We start from the raw sequence: 27,532 nt of genomic DNA, 5'->3' as shown, positions 1-27,532 counted from the left end.
TTAATTTCCATAGCAATCTTATACTAGCAATACATTTCAGATATTAATAGTTTTTTTATTTTAAAAAATACTTCAATACATTTGGGGTAGGAGAAGTAAGGATGCTTAATTTTTATTTAATTTCTCTTGTTTAAATTTTTATTTTTCAGCTTCATTGCCTTTCAAAGCAACTATTTCAAGGTAACTGTCATTTGTATATACCAAAATGATAAACAGTCCCAGAATACGAACCCATATGATATAATTTTTCATCAAAATGTCCTACTCAATTTAATATCCCTTTGTAATTTCTAAGAAAAATGATGGTTTGATTCTAGATTTCCCCCCTACCCGGAAATAATTCATCATGGCTCACTGTCATCATACTGATACTGCAGAATGTATGATTATCTTTGAGATCTACTATGAGAAGGAAGAGAGGGAGAGACGATAGGAAACTTGTATTTATTGAGCCCTGATTATGTACCATACACTGTGCTTTCACAAATGCTAGCCCATTTATTCCTCACGGAAACCATGGCCATTTTATAGATGAGGAAACAGGCTCTGAGAGGCTCATAAAATTCCTCAAGATCATGGAAAAAACAGATTTCCAACTCCTTGCAACACTTGTGTGAAAGGACAACTGGGTTTGTGTTCTTAGCTCGGTGACCTTGAGGAAGTTCCTTGTCTTCTCTTGTCTAGTACGTCATCAGTAAAATGGGGATCATAGTAACACCTTGGGTATCTACCTCACTGAGTTGTGAAAATAAAAAAGACCCTGCACATGCGAGCACTTTGAAAATTGTGAAGTGTTACACAAGGATCAGTGACCATTATTCAAATCATTGCTATTTATCTGCATAAGCTTAAGTGTCTGTTAAGATGTGACTTAAGGTACAAAAGAACTTTTACATGGGCTGGGAGATATTCTCATTTCTGAGGATTCTGAGGAAGCATAAGTGAGATAAAGGAAGAAAAGTCTGATTTAAGGTATATATTCTCTTGAAATACACTGTGGCACTTGGATGTGACATGAAGAAGGCTGTGGTGTTTCTCAACACAATGAGTTCCTTTGTCAGGGCTCTGCCTCTGTTGTGCATGTCCTCAGGAAAGAGAGAGATTGGGTGGAGGGGGACACAAGTGTGAGATGGAGAGTCCCAGTGCGCTCCTATGGGCAGTAGGGGTGTGAGTGGAAATGGCTGGACCAGTAAACAGGTGATTGGAATGATCGGTCCCCTTTGGGAGAGCTGGGGGGAACCTCAGCAGAGCCACTGCATATCCCAGACTGGGAATGTCTGTAGAACTTTGATTTAAGGATGGCAATGAAGACAGAAAAAAAAAAAACAATTTCACTCACTTTCTTAATATCGCATTCATCAAGGTGATTCTGAATAAACTGAACGCTGGCTGAAAAGTCAGCAGAATTGAATTCATAAGGAATATTCCATCCTAAGGGACCAAATTTGCGTCGCTCCTTAAAAACAACAGAGAAAAGTAATTGAGCAAGAGTTTTAAATTGTATTGCAGCTGATACCTGTTTTTATTATTAAAACATAAAGTACAGTAAAATTAAGGCATGATATTGAAATAAGTTGACATCATAAAAGAACAGTATATGATTTTGGATATAGTAACAAATAGAGATATTACTCCTTGGCTCTAGAAGGCTTTCAAGAGCAAATCTCCAAATATTTGCCAAATTGGAGTTCTTGGGTTTAAAAAGTGTAGGTCTCCATCGTCAACTCAAAAAGTGCAGTAGGTGCTCAATAAATATCTGTTGAATGAATTAATTTATTCTAAACTGGACTGTTGAAAGTTTCAAATGTTAAATGCAAGGGTTTGAATTTTAGTTTTTTAAGGTGAATGACTTAAGCACTCAACGGCATTTAGACTTCCTGCTAGTTTCACTTTGTAATCTTGCAGTTTCAGATTTTGAAAACTAAACGTTTTCTGTGGTAAAACATGACATCTCTCTCTTAAAACGTTCATATTGCCTTCATTTGTCTCTCCTGTGAAACAGCGGCTGTTTCAAATCACCAAATTACTCACAAATAATCAAATGAGGCTCAGGCCAAATGACTCAACTGCTTTGATATTCTGGAGACCATTTTAAAGGTATGTGAGTGTTAGAACTGATATTTCCAGGCCGTCATCACCTAGTACACAACACGGATTAACTCAAACATTACCATACCATCAGCTGTCCCTGCCTCAGCACACAATCAGTCTCTCTAAGAAAGGTCCAATTATTTATTCAGGAATAAATCATTGGTGGAACTTCCTTCCACCAGGAAGTCCTCTTTTAAGATATTAAATAAAAACATCAAAAATAATTTGGGTCCAGATGTCCACCCTGGGAGGTCAGACTGAGGGCAAACAACCCTTAAAATTGTCAACTACTGGGCTTCCCTGGTGGCGCAGTGGTTGAGAGTCCGCCTGCCGATGCAGGGGACACGGGTTCGTGCTCCGGTCCGGGAAGATCCCACATGCCGCGGAGCGGCTGGGCCTGTGAGCCATGGCCGCTGAGTCTGCGCGTCCGGAGCCTGTGCTCCGCAACGGGAGAGGCCACAACAGCGAGAGGCCCGCGTACCGTAAAAAAACAAAAACAACAACAACAACAAAAAATGTCAACTACTAGCGTTATTTCTAGAGCTGTTCTTCTTTAGGTTAGGCTGTCAGGTGTTGGACATTTGCATGGTGTGACTCCCCACTCCTTAGCTAATTAGACCAAAGGTGAACAACCAGCCTAAGAAGAGCCAGCAATATCCCTTCTCCCAGGAATTTGGACTTAGAGTTCAGAACAGGTATTCAGAGTTTGTCCTAGTCAGAACTTAAACTAGAGAGGTTTGTAAACTCAGGAGCTGTGAAGAACCATCTTCCACCTTGAACACAGAGAAGATTAGGAGGAGCCACGGGGCTGGGAGGAGGCCCTGACAGGAGGAGACATATCTCCCATTTTTGTCTCCCCTTTTGTACCTGCGCCTCGGGAGAAGGATCATGGTTGTCTAATAAACAAACATGTGAGTTGATGATTATCAGCATGAAAGGCACTCTCTCACTCTCCGGAGGGTCAATTAGGAAGCTGACATGTGGTTTTGAATTTCTTGCGTGGGTCCCAAGAAGCACTATGGTGAGCCTCCTCCAGGTTGCTCTAGGAGCAAGGGGGGCCTGGAGGGTCTATGGGGTACTAACACGAAAATGCGTTCAGCTAACACTTGAGGCTCTGGGATTTCTTCCACCTTGAGGGCTTCAAAGAGAAGAATGCTGACCACTTACGAACCAAACACAAATGTTCTCCCATTGTTTAAAAAAAGAGAATCAACTCTAAAACAGTTTTACCTGTTTTGACTTAGTTTTTAAAATTTGCTGTTCAATTAGGTAGGAGACTGAATGAACAACAATTCTTTCTTTCCAATTACTGAAGCTGCTTAAATTGTCTCTGTGGAAACACTCCCGTTTACATGCACTGAGCAATTGCAATTCAGTTGCTCCTTAAAATGTGATCTTTGAAAATTGCCCTAATGCTGAGGTTTGCTTCATTTTATGTTACTTACTATCAATTTTTATTTAAAATGTTCAGTTTTTAGGTTGGTTCACTAAAGTCATAAACTGTTTAACTCCTTTTAGAAAAAAAGACAAAATGTGGTGTCTTTCTTTCACAAATGAGGTCATTTCACTTTCTTGCTATTGTTTGTTTTTTTTTTTACTCACTGACCCCTGTAAGTGAGAATAAAGAAAAAAACAACCCCTAAGTATCATCTTGGAATAATATCAGGGTAGACTCAAACCACTGGGACCTAAGACCTCATTTGGAAGCTCAAAAACAGAGGACTTTGCTAGAATTTGGAATATTTGGCATATTGAATCTCTCCAATCCAATTAGTATTTTTGAAACTATAGGATGAGTCTTATGTTTAGAAAAATATTAGGATGAGTCCAATAATAGAAAAATATTAGAATCAGTGCATTTTCAAGAAGTTTTAATCTAGTTGAGAAAATAAGACAAAACAGGAAAGGACAACAGGGTACTAAATATAATTAACTGTCAAAATTTCACAGGTGATAAGCTTGAAGAAGACATTCAATCAAGGGCTCCTGGGAAGAATGAAACTGAAGCTGGTCTTTGAAAAGAAGGGAGAAAAGAATCCCGGGCTTAGCAAAGGTCAGGAGCAAAGACAGGAATGCAAAGTTCACGATTCATCCAGAAGGAGGCTGCAGGACTGTGCCACTGCAGCAGAGGACAACCTCTGGTGAGTAGCTGGAACTACGTCCCCATGTGATGATTCAGGGATGAAACATAGACAGATTTGATGTTAGGAGAAAGAGCTAAAACCTGACTCAACAGAAGGGGGTTATTATCCATTATTAAGTTGGAGATGATGATTTTAGGAAGACTAGTCTACTCCCTGCTAGACTGAACCAATAAGCTTCCTTCTTTTTATTCCAAAGAATATATAAAACACAACTACTAGTGAAATATGGAAAACCTGGAATACTCCTTAGAACACCGAAGAGAAGCTGTTCAATGGAGTCATTTTAATGATGTCCAAGCTATTTCCAGTTTTATGTTAGAATCTACCTCAGTCCAATGATACCCCGCCTCCCACAGTCCAGCGCAGATTCACTTCAGTCCCATCTTTAAAACAAAGCTCTCTGCGGAGCATCACACCTATTTATTTAATAACTGGAGTTAGCATAAGATGAAAAATGCAATCTATACTAGACAATATAAGGGCAACTTGAATATGTAAAAATAATTAACAGAAATGGTCAGAACCACTGGGAAACACTACAGAGGTACGTGTAAAAGATCTTCTTAAAAATCTGTATCATGTTACTGTAATTATTTTGAAGAGATTTGCACTAAGAACTTTATAATCACACCTCCCCAAAGGGAGAACTGTTATAAACAGTATTAAATTTGAAGGGAGTGTTTGTCAAGGCTTAAACCTAAAAAATATGTCAGAGGGGCTTCCCTGGTGGCGCAGTGGTTCGGAGTCCGCCTGCCGATGCAGGGGACACGGTTCGTGCCCCGGTCTGGGAAGATCCCACATGCCGTGGAGCGCATGGGCCCATGAGCCATGGCCGCTAAGCCTGTGTGTCCGGAGCCTGTGCTCCACAACAGGAGAAGCCACAGTGGTGAGAGGCCCACGTACCGCAAAAAAAAAAAAAAAAAAAAAATATATATATATATATATATATAAATATATGTCAAAGAAGTAAACACTTTTCTGAATGAGGAACTGTTAACAGTGGTACTCTCTGAGCCCCATAGATATGGCCAATTTTATTAAATATTAAACAAATATTTTAAGAGCCATGGTAAAATTTCCGAGTTTGCAACTGTCATCGCAGGCCCTTAGAACTCCTAATCAAAGATTCTTGCAGTAAACCTCACAAAGCTGTGTATAAGCCGTAAGAAAAGTCCCGAATGTGGGCTTCAATGTGGGTGAGCCAAGGTGAGGGGGAGAAATATCCAAACCATGAAAAGGTCATAAAAATGACTAAAGACTCCTCCCTTAAGGGCAGTGGCTCTTTGGGAATTATTCTCCACTCTCACTGCATATTAGAATCACTTGGCAAGTTTTTAAAAGGTCTGAGTTCTTCACCCCGATGCCTCCTCCAGGGGATTCTGGGGCCCAGGCAATGGCTGAGGTCCACTGCTTAAGATGCTCATGGGTCCAACGTGCTGCACTACAAGCGGCAGTATATTGACTATCAATAGGAACAAAACAGGAAACGTTATTGTGACCTGCAGGAGGTGTTGGGAGGAGACTACAAATGGAATTGTTGAAGAAGAAGTGTTGAATTTCAGAAGACCAAGACTTTGAAGGAAGGTATATTTAAAATTAAAATCCTGAAGGGTGAGTGTGGGCTTGCTCTGAAGGCCAGAACAGTGCTACAGCGGACTTTCTGGCAAAATGTAGAGAGAATATTGAGGCCAGAGGGAAGTTTCCCCCTAGAGTCATCTTCAAGAGGATGCGGGAGGACTTCTCTGGTGGTGCAGTGGTTGAGAATCCACCTGCCAATGCAGGGGACATGGGTTCGAGCCCTGGTCTGGGAGGATCCTGCATGCCGCAGAGCAACTGGGCCCATGAGCCACAATTACTGAGCCTGCGCTCTAGAGCCCGTGAGCCATAACTACTGAGCCCATGTGCCACAGCTGCTGAAACCCACGCACCTAGAGCCCGTGCTCAGCAACAATAGAAGCTGCTGCAGTGAGAGGCCCGCACACTGCGGCGAAGAGTGGGCCCCACTTGCTGCAACTAGAGAGGGCCCGCACGCAGCGGCGAAGACCCAACACAGCCATAAATAAATAAATAAATAAAAGAGGGTGTGGGAAACGTTCTCAGGAAGTAGCGTCCTAATAAGCGGAGGAATGCCCCATGGTGCTGGGGATGAAAGGCTCCCACGGGGAGGGCAGGAGGGCTGGCTGGCCGAGGCAGAGACATCGGCCGACTGCAGCAAGAGCGGCCGCTGCTGCAGTAACCTCCTGGCCAACGTGGAGGTCGAGTTCCTGGAGGAGAGGGGAGGGAAGCCAGGGGGAGTAGGAAGCAAGCAGAGCTTAGTGCAGAAGTGGCTGGTGCAACTATGCAGGTTGCCATGGCAGTGCACCCCCTTCTACTGGGTAATCCTGCTCCCATCCCAAGACACCCTCCACCACTCTTCTGCCCAAGATTGTCCTTGACCAGCCAAATCTACTTCCCCTTCTTATAGGAGAGGAGGGATGCTCATTTTGTCCTCTGCAACAAGAGTAGGGTCCGCATAACACACGATGCTCTTGAGCTGGAGTGAGCTGATGGCATGATGCCAAACTTTGATTCAGTAAGAGAAACACATTGGAGGGCAGGCAGGGGTTGGCTATTTTACCACTCGCTCCTGCATTCTCATGTGTTATGGATTCCAGCACAAACCCCTTGTAACCGAGCAGGAACCTCTGAGGCCTTCCCAGGATAGAACCCCCCACCCATGTCCTCTGCCCACCTATTGTCTGTAGAAAACCTTCAGTCAAAGAATAAATTTAATCAGAGAGGTGAGAAAATACAAAAAGAAAAGAAAAAACAAGACCAAATAATAATACTTTAGTCATTAAACAAAGTCAAGGACCTTTATTTCTTCTTCAAGGACTACAGATAATATTCTGAGCCATGTCCTTTGAGCTGTCTTATAGAGACTGAAACCCCCACCAGGTGGAAGAAGTTAACTGTATGCTGCCCACAAGCACATAGACCCAAGACCAGCTGGAACCAAACAATTGACGATGCTGGCTCCCAATTACCTACCTCGCCACCAACCAATCAGAAGAATGTGCACGAGCTGACCATGCCCTGTTCCTTGAACACTATAAGACTCCTCACTACCCCCTCCAGGGTGGTACACACAGTTTTGAGGGCATTAGCCTGCTGTGGTCTCCTCTGCCTGACAAAGCAATAGAGCTATTCTTTTTTACTTCACCCAAAACTCTATCTCTGCATTTCTACTCAGCAAGGGTGAACAGGGGCCGAGTTTCGGCAACACTCTCTCCAGCCCAGAAGCTTCATATTATGTGACATAAACCAATTCCCTCTTCTTTTTTTCAGTCTCTGCATGGACAAAAGTATATACATCGTGTTTGTATAAAGCAAGGGATATCCAGGTAAATTTGGAGGAATCAATTCATCGATTAAAGAATCAGGAAAAGACTTGTATGCAGAAAACTATAAGACACTGATGAAAGAAATTAGATGATACAAACAGATGGAGAGATATACCATGTTCCTGGATTGGAAGAATCAACATTGTGAAAATGACTATACTACCCAAAGCAATCTACAGATTCAATGCAATCCCTATCAAACTACCAATGGCATTTTTCACAGAACTAAAACAAAGAATTTCACAATTTGAATGGAAACACAAAAGACCCCGAATAGCTAAAGCAATCTTGAGAAAGAAAAACAGAGCTGGAGGAATCAGGCTCCCTGACTTCAGACTATACTACAAAGCTACAGTAATCAAGACAGTATGGTACCGGCACAAAAATAGAAATATAGATCAATGGAACAGGATAAAAAACCCAGAGATAAACCCACCTTATCTTTGATAAATGAGGCAAGAATAAACAATGGAGAAAAGACAGACTCTTCAATAAGTGGTGCTGGGAAAACTGGACAGCTACATGCAAAAGAATTAAATTAGAACATTTCCTAACACCATACACAAAAATAAACTCAAAATGGATTAAAGACCTAAATGTAAGGTCAGACACTATAAAACTCTTAGAGGAAAACATAGGCAGAACACTCTATGACATAAGTCACAGCAAGATCCTTTTTGACTCATCTCCTAGAAAAATGGAAATAAAACCAAAAATAAACAAATGGGACCTAATGAAACTTACAAGCTTTTGCACAGCAAAGGAAACCATAAACAAGAAGAAAAGACAGCCCTCAGAATGGGAGAAAATATTTGCAAATGAAGCAACTGACAAAGGATTAATCTCTAAAATATAGAAGCAGCTCAGGCAGCTCAATATCAAAAAAACAAACAACCCAGTCCAGAAATGGGCAGAAGACCTAAACAGACATTTCTCCCAAGAAGATATACAGATTGCCAACAAACACATGAAAGGATGGTCAACATCACTAATCATTAGAGAAATGCAAATCAAAACTACAATGAGATATCACCTCACACCGGTCAGAATGGCCATCATCAAAAAATCTAGAAACAATAAATGCTGGAGAGGGTGTGGAGAAAAGGGAACACTCTTGCACTGTTGGTGGGAATGTAAATTGATACAGCCACTATGGAGAACAGTATGGAGGTTCCTTAAAAAGCCTAAAAATAGAACTATCATATGACCCGGCAATCCCACTACTGGGCATATACCCTGAGAAAATCATAATTCAAAAACAGACATGTACCACAATGTACATTGCAGCACTATTTACAATAGCCAGGACGTGGAAGCAACCTAAGTGTCCAACAACATATGACTGGATAAAGAAGAGGTGGCACATATATACAATGGAATATTTGTCAGCCATATAAAGAAACGAAATTGAGTTATTTATAGTGAGGTGGATGGACCTAGAGACTGTCATACAGAGTGAAGTAAGTCAGAAAGAGAAAAATAAATACTGTATGCTAACACATATATATGGACTCTAAAAAAAAAAAAAGGAAAGTTCTGAAGAACCTATGGGCAGGACAGGAATAAAGACGCAGACATAGAGAATGGACTTGAGGACACTGGGAGGGGGAAGGGTAAGCTGGGACGAAGTGAGAGGGTGGCATGGACATATATACACTACCAAATGTAAAACAGATAGCTAGTGGGAAGCAGCCACATAGCACAGGGAGATCAGCTCGGTGCTTTGTGTCCACCTAGAGGGGTGGGATAGGGAGGGTAGGAGGGAGATGCAAGAGGGAGAGGATATGGAGATATATGTATACGTATAGCTGATTCACTTTGTTATACAGCAGAAACTAACACACCATTGTAAAGCAATTATACTCCAATGAAGATGTTAAAAAAAGAAAATCTGGTACTTGACTATTATATCCAACACTAGAAAAATATAAGCCACCATCTGTCTATTCAGAACAGTCCTTCCTGTAACAGTTGTGTGTTAAACTCTAACGTGCACACGAATCACTTGGGCATCTTATTACAACGCAGAATCTGATTCAGTGGGTCTCGGTGGGGACTGAAATTCAACTCTTACAAGTCCCCAGGTGATGCAGATGGTGCTGACCCAGGACCACAAGCTCCTAAAGAATTCCAGATTTTTCTGTCAAGCTGGCTTTATCCTAACCAAGAAAAGAATATGTTTAGGCAATATCACAGTAAACATTTCTGAAATTGATAAAACTAGAACCGAGGGAAAAATGCTTGAATTATCTGCACTCCTTGTATAGTCATAGAACTGGACAACAGAATGTTAGAAATGGGAAAAATCTTGACAGATCACCTCCTTCTGCCTCTAAACACACAGATGGCGAAACAGAAGCCTTGAGAGGGACATAAGTTGACCAACCTTACGTAGCTAATTGATGTCACAACAGGTCTAAAATCCAGGCTTCCTGACTCTCCGTGAAGTGCTCTTTCTAACACTCTATGATTGGATTTTAAGAGATCTTCACAACCTTTTTTTTCATAGACATGCCACTGTTAGCTTCACGGCCTTAGCAGTGGAGATTTTTTTCTGTTTTAACCCAATTACAAGCCACTTTAAGTGCAAGCACACTTCGGCCCCATGACTGGCCCATGGTCCTGTTCTTCTTTTTAACCCTTGGATAATGGCCACTAAAAACACAGGTTGCCATGTTGACCATATGGAAAATACCCCCCATTAATCTGTCTGTGATAAGCACAGTGGAAGAGTTGAATCATCACTACTAGGAAAAGAATCATAAAATTTATTATTTGTGAATTGGGCTTTAAATAACAGAGTTTAAAGCAATATTTGTATTAGAGTGTGATAAGGCCTAGCAAACCCAACAATTCCCAGATAAGAATACATGAAATCAGCTTCAGTGACTTGAAAGCTGTACTTTACAATCAATCCAAAGGCCACAATGGAACTTAGCAAAAATAACCACCCGCTAAGCGTTTAACCTGATTTTAAGTCTCTCAGAGTTGGGGGACAGATAAACACCAGCTGTCCCTTCTAAACAGCCCTCTCTGTTGGGCAGCATGAAACCTGGTAAAGTGGTGGGGCCAAGGAACCTACGGGTAAACACGCCCAGTATTTTCTGGGGTGGGCACCAAATTCCCCTCCACCTTTGGGCAGGGTGGGTAGAGATGAGGCCAAGCTCTGCCGGCTGCTGTGCACAGCTGAACCATGACTCCTGGTTTAAACCAGTTGATTCATTTTGTCCTCACTCCAACCTCAGGGAAAGAAGAAATGTAGGAAAGAGTTAAAGGAGTCCCTTTATCTCTCTGTGAAATCAAGGAGTGAATCAAGTACATTAAAATTATACAGCTTTCAAATACAGAACAAAATAGAAAATTCAAATATAGAACAAAGCAACAACAAAATGAAAATAATCCCATAGAGATGTTGCTGGGCAGCCATAAAATTATTAAATGACTATATAAGTACACAGTAAAAGCAAAGAGGAAACAACGTGAAGAAGACAGGTGACCCTTGTGACTCCTCTTCCCAACACCACCACTTCTGTCACCGGTGGGAGGAGGGTTGAAACATACTTGTATCCAGGGCAGACAGCGTGGGGCTTGACTCCTAGATCTACTGTTTAGAAAGGAACTTAACCTCTCTGAGTCTCAATTTCCTCACTTGTAAGATGGTGATAAATCCTACCTTGAAAGGTGGCTGTTAGTATTACATGAGATGGTGTATATAACATTCCTGGCCAGCACAGGCACTTTCAAGACCAAGCTCCTATCACAGTAATCCATTTGTTCATCCCACAAATATTTATTGAGCTCTGGCAATGCCCCAGCTGCTGCTGTCACAGGGGGAGACTCAGCAGTTACAAAAGAACAAAGTCATTGCCCTGGAGAATCTTATACTCTAGGGGCCCAAAGTGGGGGTGTGGGGGCAGGAGGACACATAAATACATAAACAAATATGCATGTCCTGTGCCAGGTGGGGAAAAGTGCCATGAAGGAAAAAGAAAGCAAGGTGAGGAGAGCAGACAGTGCAGCAGAGAGGCAAACATAACATCATTAGCATCCTCTAAATGTGCAAACTGCTCTCAGAAGTTACCTGCACCGTGGAGTGTAAAAATGCTACAGTGTAAAGCATTGGCTTCCACATGGGTAAATTACTGATATCCAGAAGGTCTTGATTAATTCCAGCAAATGTTCTTTTCAAACCTGCGCGAACGCCTTGGGGTGGCTCATTAGTGAATTTGAGAGAAGTCTGTCATAAAAAGCAAATAGTAGTTTTGTTTCTATAAATTACTGTGAAGAATAAAATAGAAATTACAACACATCAGCCAACAATATGCTTATGGTACATAAATGGGCACCGTGTAAGCTACTTGCATTGATCAGAGCTAAAACCCAATAAATTAATACTGAGTCTTATAACTCTTCTGTGGGAATCTTTACCATATAATCTTGATAATTATAGTCAAGATTTTGACGATAATGGCATAAGATTTTGCAACGCAGCCTCTACTGGACCAGAAAGCCCTGTTATGTTTGCCATCTTTCCATAATCATATTTGTGCCATCTTTATTTGTATAACTCTCAAGGAAAGGATACTTATCTCACAGTAACAAACCTGAAGCAATGTAATGGGAAACCGATCGTGGGGCTCGGTAGTTAGCCACACTCGGAAAGTATCATTGCTGGCATCAGTGGTAGTTAATGTCTCTAGCAATTCTTCCATGAATTCTAGGCCAAGGTGACAATTCTGCAGTAATACCCAGCCACCCTGTATTCAAAAATGATTTCATATTAATTCCTTATAACTTTTTTTGCTACTACTTTAATAAAACAAAACATACAAACAAATTTTTTGAAACTTTTACTCAGGGCATAAGAATACTCTGTTTTGAGCACATATATTTTAATGAAATTGTTATATGTCAATACAATCTTCTTTTTTCTGTTAGTTGTAAAGCTGGTTACTTGGAATCAAGTGGGTTCAAAATGATTGTATCCTGCCACCCCTGGTTTAGAAGGGAACAAAAGTTAAAATTTGAAGTCAGACTTGTTTAAGTACAGTGTGTGCACCATCTAATGGTGGGAATGGGTATTTTGGAATTTGTAACTTAAATTGTCCTGCCTAGGGTAAATCAGAAGGGACTCACCCCGAAACCAAGTTGTCCACTGTCACAAAGAGAGACACACATTACCTCATGAAAGCTGGAGGTGTCGACGAAAACTCATAAACAATCAAGTTAGGAAGAAAAGAGAGAATTTTATTTGAGCCAAACTGAGGATTATAGCCTGGGAGACAGAAGCTCTGAGACCTGTCTTGCCTGTTACAAGTCAAAGGCAGAGTCATATACATTTTCGAGACAAAGGATCATACATCAAAATGACATGCTGACATTTCACATGAGGTTCACCAAAGATACACAGTCCAGGTACACATACAAAGCCAGCAACAAGTCACCATGGCTCCCTGCAGAGTTGGAAAAGCATGCTAATCTTTTAAGAAGTTACCTGGCTAGCGTCAGAAAAAAGGGGAAAAAAATTGATCTTTGCATTCGAGCAGGCATTCCCACCTTTGAGGAGGTCTGGTTAATGCGTTATGCAGATGCACATTGTACACTAAAAGGGGAGGGAGGAGGCCCAAATGAGCAGAGAGAGAGAATTTTATGCTTAAGTTTTCTTCTCCTGACTTAAAATACCAATTTTATTTCACCAGAGGCAATAAAATACATTTGGTGACATTTGCTACCATAATATTAAACCTTATTCTTTGCCATCACTCCTCCCAGATATTCCTGAAACCACAAAACTTTCTAAGCACTATCTAAATACTTGATAAAACCTTCTTTAACAATGTAATTCACATGACCGTCACAGTTCTATAAGAACACAGTTTATTAGCCAGACAATATCTTGATATACTTATATAATGAGATCAGATAAATACAGCTACAAATCATTGAGCTTAGTGTATATATGGTAAGGCCTGTATATACACCTTCTACTGCAAGAGAAAACAGAACTCAGACTGGCTTAAGCAGCAAAGGGGACTTGTTGGTCTAGACAACTGGGATGTCTAGACCAAGATGGACTTCATGGTTGGTTTGTGTCATCGTGGATCCAGTTACTCTCTGATTCCCTGCTCTGCATTCCACTGTGTCAGCTTTATCCTAAATCTTTCAAGTGGCAGTGTGGCTGTACCTATTCATGGGTTATTGTTGTTGTTTGTTTGTTTGTTTGATAATGCCATTATTATCAATATTTATCCTACCTTGAGACACAGAACATGGAAGTTATAAAAGCTAAGATTCCAAAGAAGGTTAATGTGAATGCTGTACCAAATTTAGAAGTTTCTCACTCGTGGAAACTGAAGAACTTATTTAAGACCCAAAGTCAAACTGTCAAATCACTCAATAGGGTGAATTATTTGATCTGAGTAAAAATAATTATATATAATTTCTTCAATATATATAAATTAAATACAATATATTATTGAATTTAATTAAGTGGTAAAGATTAAGGCTTGGCGCACTTGAGAATTAATGACTAGCCTGAAACTTTGATGAACCAAGCAGAGTTTTAGCCCATTAACCCTCTCCAGTCATTAATTCCCAGGGAAAAGCTGCACCACAGTTGCTACAGACGTTATGAGATCAAAAGCTTAAAAATAAACCAAGAGCTTATTTTATTTTTATCAATGGCACAATTTCTTATTGCTGCTGAGATTGCTATCTACCAACCATTTCTAGAAAATTAATGACCTGTGTATTTATTAGGTGTGATGAAAAATAGTTCTCAACATTCCATCCAGCTTGCAATTTTCAATAAAAACCATTATCAATATTTAAACATAACACCCTCAAGTATTTCTTATTTGCCTGAAACTACCCATTAATGAAAAATGAAAGTCTCACTTTAACTGAAAATTGAAATTTGACTGTCTCAATCTGTCACTTCTTAAGCACTATCTATTAATATTGAACATGACATTCCAAGACTGCTAGAGCTGCATCCTTTAGGAACCAGAAAGTGTGGCTGCCAAATTATCAAAAAATATTTAGTGAAAATAAAATGGAGCATATGCTATAGAAAATGGAACAAGTATTTTGTGGGGATGTCAGGAGGAAACTAGCTGGAGGTTTAAAATTTGTAGGAAATCAAAGGTTGACTCTATATACATAAATAAAAATGAAAAATAATGATTGAACATCACAGGTAGAATGCTTTGCCCATCACTGTGTTGGTCCTAAGTAGACCAGATGGCCAGAGGAATAATATCAAGAATGTTGCATGAAGAGTAGTTGTCCATTGCTACATACCTGCTGCATTGACATCTGAATCAGCTTTCGAGCATGTACTTCTTGTCCTTGCCCCATTGAGATAGTTCTGCATTCTGCAACACAGAAGAATCACTATGATAAAACATAAATTTTATAACAGGATTGGGACAAAAAATAAATTTCTCTATGGTCATAGCCTCCCTCCTCCGTGGCTTCTAAGAAGATTTTGTTATTCAAACAAGTCTGGCTTTCAGTTGTGTTGATGAGAGAAATGAGTGGAGCAGAAACTGGAACGGGAAGGACAAGGAAAGAGAGACAAAAGGCACAAGGCAGGTCTTTTAGAGAGTTCTGGGGTCTTTGGAGATAACGAGGAGATAGATTGATGAGGGAGAGGCAGCTATAATGCTATCATAGGCATTAAGTGGGAAAGAGGATTTTTGAGTTTTGCTAAATTTTTAAATTAAATTATATTGGAGTATAGTTGCTTTACAATGTTGTGTTTGTTTCTGCTGTACAGCAAAGTGAATCAGTTATACATATACATATACCCACTCTTTTTTAGATTTCCTTCCCATTTAGGTCACCACAGAGCACTGAGTAGAGTTCCCTGTTCTGTGTTTTGACTAGAATATTTTTTTGGCGTTTTATCAGATGCTTCAGTAAAGATTTAGTTGGCTTTTTATTCTTTTACAATGTCAAGTTTGCAGTGTTTTGTCTGTCTGTCTGTTTGGGTTTTGTTTGCATATTTGTCCATTTTCCAAGATGGAACTTGTGGCAGCTCAGCCCCATGAGGGCTACATTCAGGGATAACTGCTCCTCAGGATTAAATCACCATCTTGTAACTGAGCATGAAGAAAAAGTGGAGGCCACTCCAAGATTAGAGGTGTGATTATAATTCAGCAGAATATACACTATATAGGCTTATTAGTGAATTTGATGTTCCAGGCAGAGAACCACACTTGTGCCTGTCACATGAATTCACTAAATTGCAGAAGTCTCTAAATCATGTTTGTGAAACTGGAATTAGAAATTAACTTTTAAGCAAGTCTTCGTGGACCCAGGTCTTCTTGAATTTTAGAGGCATGATCTCTAGATCTCTAGAGGCACAGGGAAAGGAGGTCAATGGAGACATTGTGAAGCAGTGTATGCTTTTGCCCTACTCTACTGGAGGCGCCTGAATCCTCAGAAAAAAGGGCTGCTGTAGCTGGGCAAACAATGAGGCTGATTTGGAAACTTTAGAAGTTACAGAGGATGAGAGAAATTCACGGGGTGGAGTTAGAAGTATGTCAGGAACCAGAGAAGAAGTTGCCAGGGCACACCATTTAAAATATAGCACCATGGGGTTAATGGCCAGAGATTCTGTGAGGGTTCGCAGGGTGCAGCATTAGGATTTTTTGTGGACTCAGGGTCACAGGGTGAAACTCTGCAGTGGGTGCCTGAGAGAGGATGGCAGAGCACTGCTTGAAAAACTGGGAACTGCAATTGTCCAAAGGTCACTGAACAAAGCTGGATTTTCCCACCAAAGCCCTCATGAATGTCTCCTGCTCAAGGGGAACCAGGCACTGCTCCCAGGGCATCTGAGAAGAATCCACACACCCTATAATAGGAGAAGGAAGGAGAGGTGGAACTTGAAAGGGAGGAGCCTCCAAACTGTACAAAGAGATAGAGCCCCTCTTGTTTCAGAAGAACCCACAAATGTTAGGTAGGTCAATGGAGGAAAGTTTGATAGGGACAAAAATTATTAACATGTGAGCATGAGCCACAATCTATCTCCCCTGTCCTTCCAACTCTTCTGAAATACACCTTTTAAAAGGAAGAACTGGTTTTTGTTCAGGTGGCCTGAGTTTCTTATCTTGACCTGGGTCAAGAGGAGACTTAGAGGCATTCCTTCAAAACAAACCCAGAATCTGACCACTTCTGGACATCTACACTTTTAGTCCCCGGTCCATCACCTCTTGCCTGTATTCTTGCAGTAGCCTACTAACTGGTTACCTCTCCCACTCCTTTTCTCTACTAGTTATTCTTCCCACGGCAGACAGAGGAATTCTGTCGAGTCCTAAATCAGATTACGTCCATCCTCTGCTCAGAAACATCCAATGGCTTCCCATTTCATTCCGCACAAAATCCAGAATCCAATTCAAATTCTTACCTCTAAGACCCTACACAATTGGCTCCCACTGCTACCGCACTCTACACACACACACACACACACACACAAACACACACTTTTTAGGATCTCACCACCATTCATTCACTCTTCTCCAGCCACACTGGCCTCCTCCCTCCTCCCCAGGCACACTCCAGCCTCACCTCTGTTCTCTCTGTCTGAAATGTGTCTCCTCGAACACTCCACTGACTTAATTCCTTACATCTCAGGTCTTCCTCACCTTCTCAACAAGGCCTTCCCTGACCATCTGATCTAGTACAGCATACCTATCCCCGTCACTCTGCCCCTTACCCTACTTTTTCTTAGCATATTATATACTTTTTAGCATATTATATACTAACTTGTTAATTAATTACTGTCTGTTTTCCCCTGACACTAGAACATCAGCTCCACAAGGGACTTACATCACTGTGGCTTATCCAGCACCTAGACAGTGCGTAGCACTCAGTAGATACTCAATAAATATTTTCTCAAACTTTAAAAACAGATATAATTCACATATCATAAAACTTACCCCTTTAAAGTCTACAATTCAATGTTTTTTTAGTATATTCATAGAGTTGTGGAACCATTACTACTGTCCAATTTCAGATCATTTTCACCAGTCCAAAAAGAAACTCCACATCCATTAGCAGTCCCCATCACCCTCTCCCACTCTAGCAACCACTAATCTACTTTCTATCTCTATTCTAGACATTTCATATAAATGGAATTATACGTGACCTTTGTGTCTGTCTTCTTTTACTTAGCATAGTATTTTCAAGGTTCTTCCATATTGTAGCATGCATCACAACTTCATTCCTTTTTATGGCTGAGTAGTAGTCCCTTACACAGATGTACTATATTTTGTTTATCCATTCATCAGCTGATGGACATTTGGGTTGTTTCCACTTTTTGGTGAGTATGAATAATGCTGTTATGAACATTCATGTATAAGCCTTTGTGTGGACATGTTGTCAATTCTCTTAGATATAGACTTAGGAGTAGAATTGTTGGGTCTTACTGCAATTCTATGCTTAACTTTTTGAGGGACTGTCAGGCTGTTTTCCAAAGCAGATATACCACTTTACAGTTCCATCAGCAATGTATAAAAGTTCTAATTTTTCCGCATCCTTGTCAACACTTGCTATTGTCCATCTTTTTGATTATAGCCATCTTGAAATGAAGTGGTATCTCACTGTAGTTTTGATATCCATTTCCCTAATGATTAATGGTGTTGAGTAACTTTTCATGTGCTTATTGGCCATATGTATATCTTCTTTGAAGAAATGTCTATTCAAATCCATGGCTCATTTTTTAACTGGGTTATTTGACTCTTTATTTATGCATTGTAAGAAGTTCTTTTTACATTTTGTATACCAGATACTTATCAGATATATTATTTGCAAATACTTTCTCTCATATTGTATTAATAGGTTGTCTTTTTCACTTTCTTGATGGTATTCGTTGAAGTACAAAAGTTTTCAATTTTGTTTAAGTCCAATTTATCTATTTTCTCTTTTGTTTCCCATGTTTTAAGTGTCATATCTAGAAAATTACTGCCTAATCCAGTCACAAAGATTTATTCCTACATTTTCTTCTAAGAGTTTGATAGTTTTAGCTCTTACATTTATGTCTCTGATAATTTTGAGTTAATTTTTGTATATGGTGTGAAATAAAGGTCAAACTTTATTCTTTTGAAAGTATTGATAGATATTAGTTTTTCCAGCATGGTTTGTTGAAGAGGCTGTCCTTTCTCCATTGAATGGTCTGGCACCCTTGTTGAGAAACAACTGACCATAAATGAGGGTTATTTCTGGACCCCCAATTCTATACCATTGATATATATGTCTATCCTTATGCCAGTACCATTCTGTCTGATTACTGTAGCTTTGTAGTAGGTTTTAAAAAGTAGGAAGTGTGAGTTCCACACCTTTGTTCTTTTTTTACAAGGTTGTTTTGGCTATTCTGGGTTCCATGTATTTCCATATGAATTTTAGGATCAGCTTGTCAATTTCCACCAAAAAAAGGCAGCTGGGATTTTGATGGGAGTTGCTTTAAAGCTGTTAGATCAATTTGGAGAGTGCTGTCATCTTATCAATTTAAAGTCTTCTGGGAATTCCCTGGCAGTCCAGTAGTTAGGACTCAACACTTTCACTGCTGTGGCCCAGTCTCAATCCCTGGTCAGGGCAGTAAAATCCCACAAGTTGGGCAGCACGGCCAAAATAATAATAATAACAATAAAAAAATAAAGTCTTTCTGTCCATGAACATGGGATGTCTTTCTATTTTTATCATCATCATTATTATATCTTCTTTAATTTTTCAACTGTTTTGTAGTTTTCAACTCACAAGCTTTGCACTTCTTTGTTAAATTTATTCCTAAGTATCTTATGATATTGTAAATGAAATTGCATTTATAATTATATAAATTTTTGGTTTGTTTATATATTAATTTTTGGTTTTTTCTTGCTAGTGTGTAGAAAAACAATGGATTTTCAAATAGGATCTTGTGTTCTGCGATCTTGTTGAACTTGTTTATTAGCCCTAGTAGTCTTTTGGTGGACTGCTTAGGCTTTTCTATATGCAAAATCATGTCATCTTCAAATTGAGATGGTTTTACTTCTTCTTTTCCAGTGTGAATGCCATTTATTTCTTCCTCTGGTCTGACTAAAACCTCCAATACAGTGCTGAGTAGAAGTACAAGTAGACATTCTTCTCTTGCTCCTGATGTTTGGGGAAAAATATTCAGTCTTTCAACATTATGTAGGATGTTAGCTGTGGGATTTTGTAGGTGCCCTCATCAGGTTGAAGAAGTTCCCTTTTATTCCTAGTTTGTTGAGCACTTTCATCATGAAAGAGTTGGATTTTTTCAATGCTTTTTCTGCAACTATTAAGATAACCATGTGGTTTTTGTTCTTTCTTCTATTAACATGGTGTATTACATTGATTAATTTCCATATGTTTAACCAACCTTGCATTCTTGGGATAAATCCCCTTGGTCATCGTGTATAATCCTTTTTATATGGTGCTGGATTTGGTTTGATAGATTTTGTTGAGAATTTTTGTTTCTATATTCAAAAAGGATATTGGTTTCCTTCTAATGTCTTTGTCTAGAATTGGTATCAGAGTAATATGGGCTCACAGAATGAGTTGGGAAGTATTCTCTTTTATTTTTTGGAAAGATTTGTGAAGAATTGGTGGTATTCATTAAACATTCAGTAGAATTCACCCATAAAGGCATCCAGTCCTGGTATTTCTTTTCTTGGGAAGTTTTTGATTACTAAATCAATCTATTTACTTTTTTTTGAATTTTATTTCATTATTTTTTATACAGCAGGTTCTTATTAGTTAACCATTTTATACATATTAGTGTATATATGTCAATCCCAATCTCCCAATTCACCACCACCACCCCCACCCCCACGCCACTTTCCCCCCTTGGTGTCTGTACATTTGTTCTCTACATCTGTGTCTCTATTTCTGCCCTGCAAACCGGTGCATCTGTACCATTTTTCTAGGTTCCACATATATGCATTAATATATGATATTTGTTTTTCTCTTTCTGACTTACTTCACTCTGTATGACAGTCTCTAGATCCATCTATGTCTCTACAAATGACCCAATTTCGTTCATTTTATGGCTGAGTAATATTCCATTGTATATATGTACCACATCTTCTTTATCCATTCATCTGTCGATGGGCATTTAGGTTGCTTCCATGACCTGGCTATTGTAAATAGTGCTGAAATGAACATTAGGGTGCATATGTCTTTTTGAGTTATGGTTTTCTCTGGGTATATGCCCAGTAGTGGGATTGTTGGGTCATATGGTAATTCTATTTTTAGTTTTTTAAGGAACCTCCATACTGTTCTTCAAAGTGGCTGTATCAATTTACATTCCCACCAACAGTGCAAGAGGGTTCCCTTTTCTCCACACCCTCTCCAGCATTTGTTGTTTGTAGATTTTCTGATGATGCCCATTCTAACTGGTGTGAGGTGATACCTCATTGTAGTTTTGATTTGCATTTCTCTTATAATTAGTGATGTTGAGCAGCTTTTCATGTGCTTCTTGGCCATCTGTATGTCTTCTTTGGAGAAATGTCCATTTAGGTCTTCTACCCATTTTTTTATTGTGTTGTTTGTTTCTTTAATATTGAGCTTCATGAGCTGTTTATACATTTTGGAGATTAATACTTTGTCCGTTGATTCATTTGCAAATATTTTCTCCGATTGTGAGGGTTGTCTTTTCGTCTTGTTTGTAGTTTCCTTTGTTTTGTAAAAGCTTTTAAGTTTCATTAGGTCCCATTTGTTTATTTTTGTTTTTATTTCCATTACTCTAGGAGGTGAATCAAAAAAGATCTTGCTGTGATTTATGTCAGAGAGTGTTCTTTCTATGTTTTCCTCTAAGAGTTTTATAGTGTTCAGTCTTAAATTTAGGTCTCTAATCCATTTTGAGTTTATTTTTGTGTATGGTGTTAGGGAGTGTTCTAATTTCATTCTTTTACATGTAGCTGTCCAGTTTTCCCAGCACCACTTATTGAAGAGTCTGTCTTTTCTCCATTGTATATCCTTGCCTCCTTTGTCATAGATTAGTTGACCATAGGTGTGTGGGTTTATCTCTGGGCTTTCTATCCTGTTCCATTGATCTATATTTCTGTTTTTGTGCCAGTACCATATTGTCTTGATTACTGTAGCTTTGTAGCATAGTCTGAAGTCAGGGAGCTTGATTCCTCCAGCTCTGTTTTTCTTTCTCAAGATTGCTTTGGCTATTCGGGGTCTTTTTTGTTTCCATACAAATTGTGAAATTTTTTGTTCTAGTTCTGTGAAAAATGCCATTGGTAGTTTGATAGGGATTGCACTGAATCTGTAGATTGCTTTGGGTAGTAGAGTCATTTTCACAATGTTGATTCTTCCAATCCAGGAACATGGTGTATCTCTCCATCTGTTTGTATCATCTTTCATTTCTTTCATCAGTGTCTTATAGTTTTCTGCATACAGGTCTTTTGTCTCCTAGGTAGGTTTATTCCTAGGTATTTTATTCTTTTTCTTGCAGTTGTAAATGGGACTGTTTCCTTAATTTCTCTTTCAGAATTTTCATCATTAGTGTATAGGAATGCAAGAGATATCTGTGCATTAATTTTGTATCCTGCAACTTTACCAAATTCATTGATTAGCTCTAGTAGTTTTCTGGTGGCATCTTTAGGATTCTCTATGCATAGTATCCTGTCATCTGCAAACAGTGACAGTTTTACTTCTTCTTTTCCAATTTGTATTCCTTTTATTTCTTTTCCTTCTCTGATTGCCATGGCTAGGACTTCCAAAACGCTGTTGAATAAAAGTGGTGAGAGTGGGCAACCTTGTCTTGTTCCTGATCTTAGAGAAAATGCTTTCAGCTTTTCACCATTGAGAATGATGTTTGCTGTAGGTTTGTCATATATGGCCTTTATTATGCTGAGGTAGGTTCCCTCTATGCCCACTTTCTGGAGAGTTTTTATCATAAATGGGTGTTGAACTTTGTTGAAAGCTTTTTCTGCATCTATTGAGATGATCATATGGTTTTTATTCTTCAGTTTGTTAATATGGTGTGTCACATTGATTGATTTGCATATATTGAAGAATCCTTGCATCCCTGGGATAAATCCCACTTGATCGTGGTGTATGATCCTTTTAATGTGCTGTTGGATTTGCTTGCTAGTATTTTGTTGAGGATTTTTGCATGTATATTCATCAATGATATTGGTCTGTAATTTTCTGTTTTTTGTAGTTTCTTTGTCTGCTTTTTGTATCAGGGTGATGGTGGCTTCGTAGAATGAGTTTGGGAATGCTCCTTCCTCTGCAATTTTCTGGAAGAGTTTGAGAAGGATGGGTGTTAGCTCTTCTCTAAATGTTTCATAGAATTCACCTGTGAGGCCATCTGGTCATGGACTTTTGTTTGTTGGAAGATTTTTAATCACAGTTTCAACTTTATTACTTGTGATTGGTCTGTTCATATTTTCTATTTCTTCCTGGTTCAGTCTTGGTAGGTTATACCTTTCTAAGAATTTGTCCATTTGTCTATTTTATTGGCATAGATTTGCTTGTAGTAGTCTGTTTAGGATGCTTTGTATTTCTGTGGTGTCTGTTGTAACTTCTCCTTTTTCGTTTCTAATTTTATTGATTTGAGTCTTCTCCCTCTTTTTCATGATGAGTCTGGCTAAAGGTTTATCAATTTTGTTTATCTTTTCAAAGAACAAGCTTTTAGTTTTATTATCCTTGCTATTGTTTTCTTTGTTTCTATTTCATTTATTTCTGCTCTGATCTTTATGATTTCTTTCCTTCTGCTAACTTTGGGTTTTGTTTGTTTTTCTTTCTCTACTTCCTTTAGGTGTAAGGTTAGATTGTTTATTTGACATTTTTCTTGTTTCTTGAGGTAGTCTTGTATTGCTATAAACTTCCCTTTTAGAACTGCTTTTCCTGCATCCCATAGGTTTTGGATAGTTGTGTTTTCATTGTCAGTTGTGTCTAGGTAATTTTTGATTTCCTCTTTGATTTCTTCAGTGATCTCTTGGTTATTTAGTAACATATTGTGTAGCCTCCTTGTGTTTGTGTTTTTTATGTTTTTTTCCCTTTAATCAATTTCTAATCTCATAATGTTGTGGTCAGAAAAGATGCTTGATGTGATTTCAATTTCCTTAAATTTACTGAGGCTTGATTTGTGACCCAAGATGTGATTTATCCTGGAGAATGTTCCATGTGCACTTGAGATGAAAGTGTAATCTGCTGTTTCTGGATGGAATGTCCTATCAATATCAATTAAATCTATCTGGTCTATTGTATCATTTAAAGCTTGTGTTTCCTTATTAATTTTCTGTTTGGATGATCTGTCCATTGGTGTAAGCAAGGTGTTAAAGTCCCCCACTATTATTGTGTTACTGTCAATTTGCTCTCTTATAGCTGTTAGCAGTGGCCTTATGTATTGAGGTGCTCCTATGTTGGGTGCATACATAATTGTTATATCTTCTTCATGGAATGATCCTGTGATCATTATGTAGTGTCCCTCCTTGTCTCTTGCAACATTCTTTGTTTTAAAGTCTATTTTATCTGATATGAGAATTGCTACTCCAGCTTTCTTTTGATTTCCATTTGCATGGAATATCTTTTTCCATCCCCTCACTTTCAGTCTGTATGTGTCCCTAGGTCTGAAGTAGGTCTCTTGTAGACAGCATATATATGGGTCTTGTTTTTGTATCCATTCAGTGAGGTTGTGTCTTTTGTTTGGAGCATTTAATCCATTCACGTTTAAGGCAATTACCAATATGTATGTTCCTATTACCATTTTCTTAATTGTTATGGGTTTGTTTTTGTAGGTCCTTTTCTTGTCTTGTGTTTCCCACTTAGAGAAGTTCCTTTAGCATTTGTTGTAGAGCTGGTTTGGTGGTGCTGTATTCTCTTAGCTTTTGCTTGTCTGTAAAGGTTTTGATTTCTCTGTCGAATGTGAATGAGATCCTTGCCAGGTAGAGTAATCTGGGTTGTAGGTTCTTCCCTTCCATCACTTTAAATATATCATGCCACTCCCTTCTGGCTTGTATATTTTCTGCTGAGAGATCAGCTGCTAACCTTATGGGAGTTCCTTTTATGTTATTTGTTGTTTTTCCCTTGTTGCTTTCAATAATTTTTCTTTGTCTTTAATTTTTGTCAATTTGATTACTATGTGTCTTGGCGTGTTTCTCCTTGGGACTCTCTGTGCTTCCTGGACTTGGCTGGCTATTTCCTTCCCCATGTTAGGGAATTTTTTGACTATAATCTCTTTAAATATTACTCACGTCCTTTCTCTCTCTCTTCTCCTTCTGAGACCCCTATAATATGAATGTTTTTGCATTTAATGTTGTCCCAGATGTCTCCTAGGCTGTCTTCATTTCTTTTCATTCTTTTTTCTTTCTTTTTACTTCTTATAGATGTATTCGGGTTTTCTATTTCTTCTTGAGTCAGTTTCAGTAGTTGTCTCTTTCCAATAATTTGTGCATTTCATCTAGGTTATCTAATTTGTTGCATAAGTGTTCATAATATTATGTTATCTTTTTATTTTTGTCAGTTCAATAGAGATGCCCTTTGATAAAAGAAAATTTCACATATTGAGATATGGCAATGTCATTCTGGCTTATACATGAGTTTACTTGAATTTTATGCTAACTGAAACAGCCTGTTTGTGGCCTATCAAACATACATTGTACATCTGCTCTAATTATCACAGAGAAGGACACATTGACCAGAATTAAAGAATGTCCATGTTAAAAATAAAGATTTTATAAATGCCTCCCTTCCTGCGATGCCAATGCTGTACTCCTTTGATGATAAGACTCCCTTCCCAGGTGCCAAGGCCATACTGACTCACTATGTACTTGCTGATCTGTTTTTCTTGAAACCTTGAAGGAATGTATCTCTGACTTGTTTGGTGTTCTTGGTTCTGACAAGACACAAAACTGTGCTGAAAACCATGCTTCTCCAGAGAGGGTCCTCTGAGTTATCTGAGAGGCTGTTCTGGCTTTAGTCCTCAGTTTGACTCAAATAAAACTCTTTTCTATTCTTATTATAGATTGTTTATTGATTATTTTCATTGATACCCCTCTTTCATTCCTGATTTTAGTTATCTTAGTCTCCTCTCCTTTATTCTTGGTCAGTCAAAACAAAAGTTTGCCAATTCTGTTGATCTTTTCCAAGAAGATACTTTTGGTTGGATGACTCTCTATTGTGTTTTAATTCCCTCTTGCATTTTTTTCCGACTCAAATATTTATTATTTCCTTCCTTTTGATTGCTTTGGGTTTGCTCTTCTTTTCATAGTTGCTTAAGGTGGAAGGTTAAGTTATTAATCTGCAGTCTTTCTTCATTTTTAACATAGGTTGATAAATATTTGATAAATTTCTGAATAGTCTGGAAACACTAGGTTGATTGACATTGGAAAAGTGAGGAAGCTTTGCACTTGAGGAAGGAAAGAATCCCAAAGGACAGAGGCCAGTGAGATAAGAGGCAGTGCAGGCTGAATTTCCAGAGGGGGTGGGAAAAGCTGCCAGAACATCATGATGGGGACTACCAAGAGAAGGAAGGATGCAGAGGATGTTGTAGGAATTATTTTGCAGGTAATGCAGCATGATTATTCTTTGGTGGTATGGGATTTGGGGGTTTTTTTGTTTGTTTGGCTGGTTGGTTATATTTCAGAGACACTAGTAAGATTTCAACTACCTTTCTATATCTTCCCAAAATTAGGCTTTAGTGTCTTTCACTTTTCCTCTTTCTTTTTAAAACTTTAAAAAATCTAATTAAATAATATAGGCTTATAGTGAAAGCTTTGTAAAATATAGGAGACTATAAAGAAGAAAATAAAAATCACCAATTTCCTTCCATAGAGACCTTCATTCTAATCTTTTTAGTATGCACAGTCCACAACCACTTACACTCATTTCAAAATTCAAAACAATCTGAAAACTGACAGTTTTGCCACAAAATCACTTTGGTGGCAAAAGCTGACCTGAATGGATATGAGCCTACTTATCGCCATCTTTATGAATATTAATACTCTCATCTGCAATGTATTATATAATATATGAAATGCTACCTTTCTAAAACATGGAAAATTCTGATTCCCGCAATGTATCTGACCCCAAGGACTTTGAATAAGAGATTGTAGACCTATCTATATTAAAAATTATATATATGTATAATAATACATACATATGTCATTTTATAGCTCTATTTTTTAACAGTACATTGTATTTTATTGTCATTAAATATTATTGGGAAATAGTTTTTAATGGTGGCACAATGTTCCATCATGTTGATGCATTCTTGTCAATTCAGCCACTATCCTTTTGTGTATTTAAGACACTTTCCATTTTTCAATACTATAAATTGCACTAGATTAAACATCCTTGTATATGAGTCTTGATGTGTATCTTATACTTTTTTTATGATAAATTAGTACATGTAGACTCGTTGGGACAAAGCATACAAACATTTTAAAGATTCATGATATATATAAAAAAAGGACTGCCAGTGTCTCCAGCTGGAATAAGAATGCTGTGATTCCCAGCCCACACTTCTATCTTTTTTTTTTTGAAACCAAACAGTAACAAAAGCCTTTCTGTGTCCCCCATTTCTTGTCTGTAGGAAAAATGCTTCAGTCTTCTAGACTCTCCCTGAGTTCCAAAGGGCAGATTCCAACAGTTACTAATTAAGGACATGAGGGAATGCAGAAACAAAAGAAAAGCAGTCAGGAAACAGTAGTGCAGAGGGGGCAGAGTCAACATGGCGTACTAGGAGGATGAGGAATTCGTGTCTCCTCACAACTAGGGCACCTACCAGGCACCGGTGGGGGACCACGGACACCTAAGGAGATGGGAGGAACCCCCAGCGACTGGTAGGACACAGGGCATGGGGGAGCGTGAAGGGGGAGGAGAAGTGGAGGTGGGACAGGACTGGCACCCCTAAGGGGCAGCTGGGGAAGGGGAAGGGATCCCACGCCCAAAGGG

General features: G+C 38.8%; 1 protein-coding gene across 2 annotated transcripts in view; it reads right to left on the bottom strand.

The window, feature by feature from the left end:
• The window catches only part of DNAH8 (dynein axonemal heavy chain 8), a 310,370-nt gene that overhangs the window by 45,958 nt on the left and 236,880 nt on the right, over nucleotides 1-27,532 (bottom strand). For both annotated transcript variants that reach the window (XM_030870835.2, XM_060307337.1), the window contains 4 exons: nucleotides 14,921-14,994; nucleotides 12,223-12,375; nucleotides 11,700-11,855; nucleotides 1,340-1,456 (listed from right to left, as the gene is read on the bottom strand). In XM_030870835.2, the coding sequence (XP_030726695.2) occupies nucleotides 1,340-1,456; nucleotides 11,700-11,855; nucleotides 12,223-12,375; nucleotides 14,921-14,994 (500 nt within the window). The remainder of the gene's footprint in view (nucleotides 1-1,339; nucleotides 1,457-11,699; nucleotides 11,856-12,222; nucleotides 12,376-14,920; nucleotides 14,995-27,532) is intronic.

The sequence above is a fragment of the Globicephala melas genome, chromosome 11 (genome assembly GCF_963455315.2).
Source record: "Globicephala melas chromosome 11, mGloMel1.2, whole genome shotgun sequence".
Lineage (NCBI taxonomy): Eukaryota > Metazoa > Chordata > Mammalia > Artiodactyla > Delphinidae > Globicephala > Globicephala melas.
The sequence above is the reverse complement of the archived record's forward strand: the minus strand, read 5'-3'. Positions and strand labels throughout refer to the sequence as shown.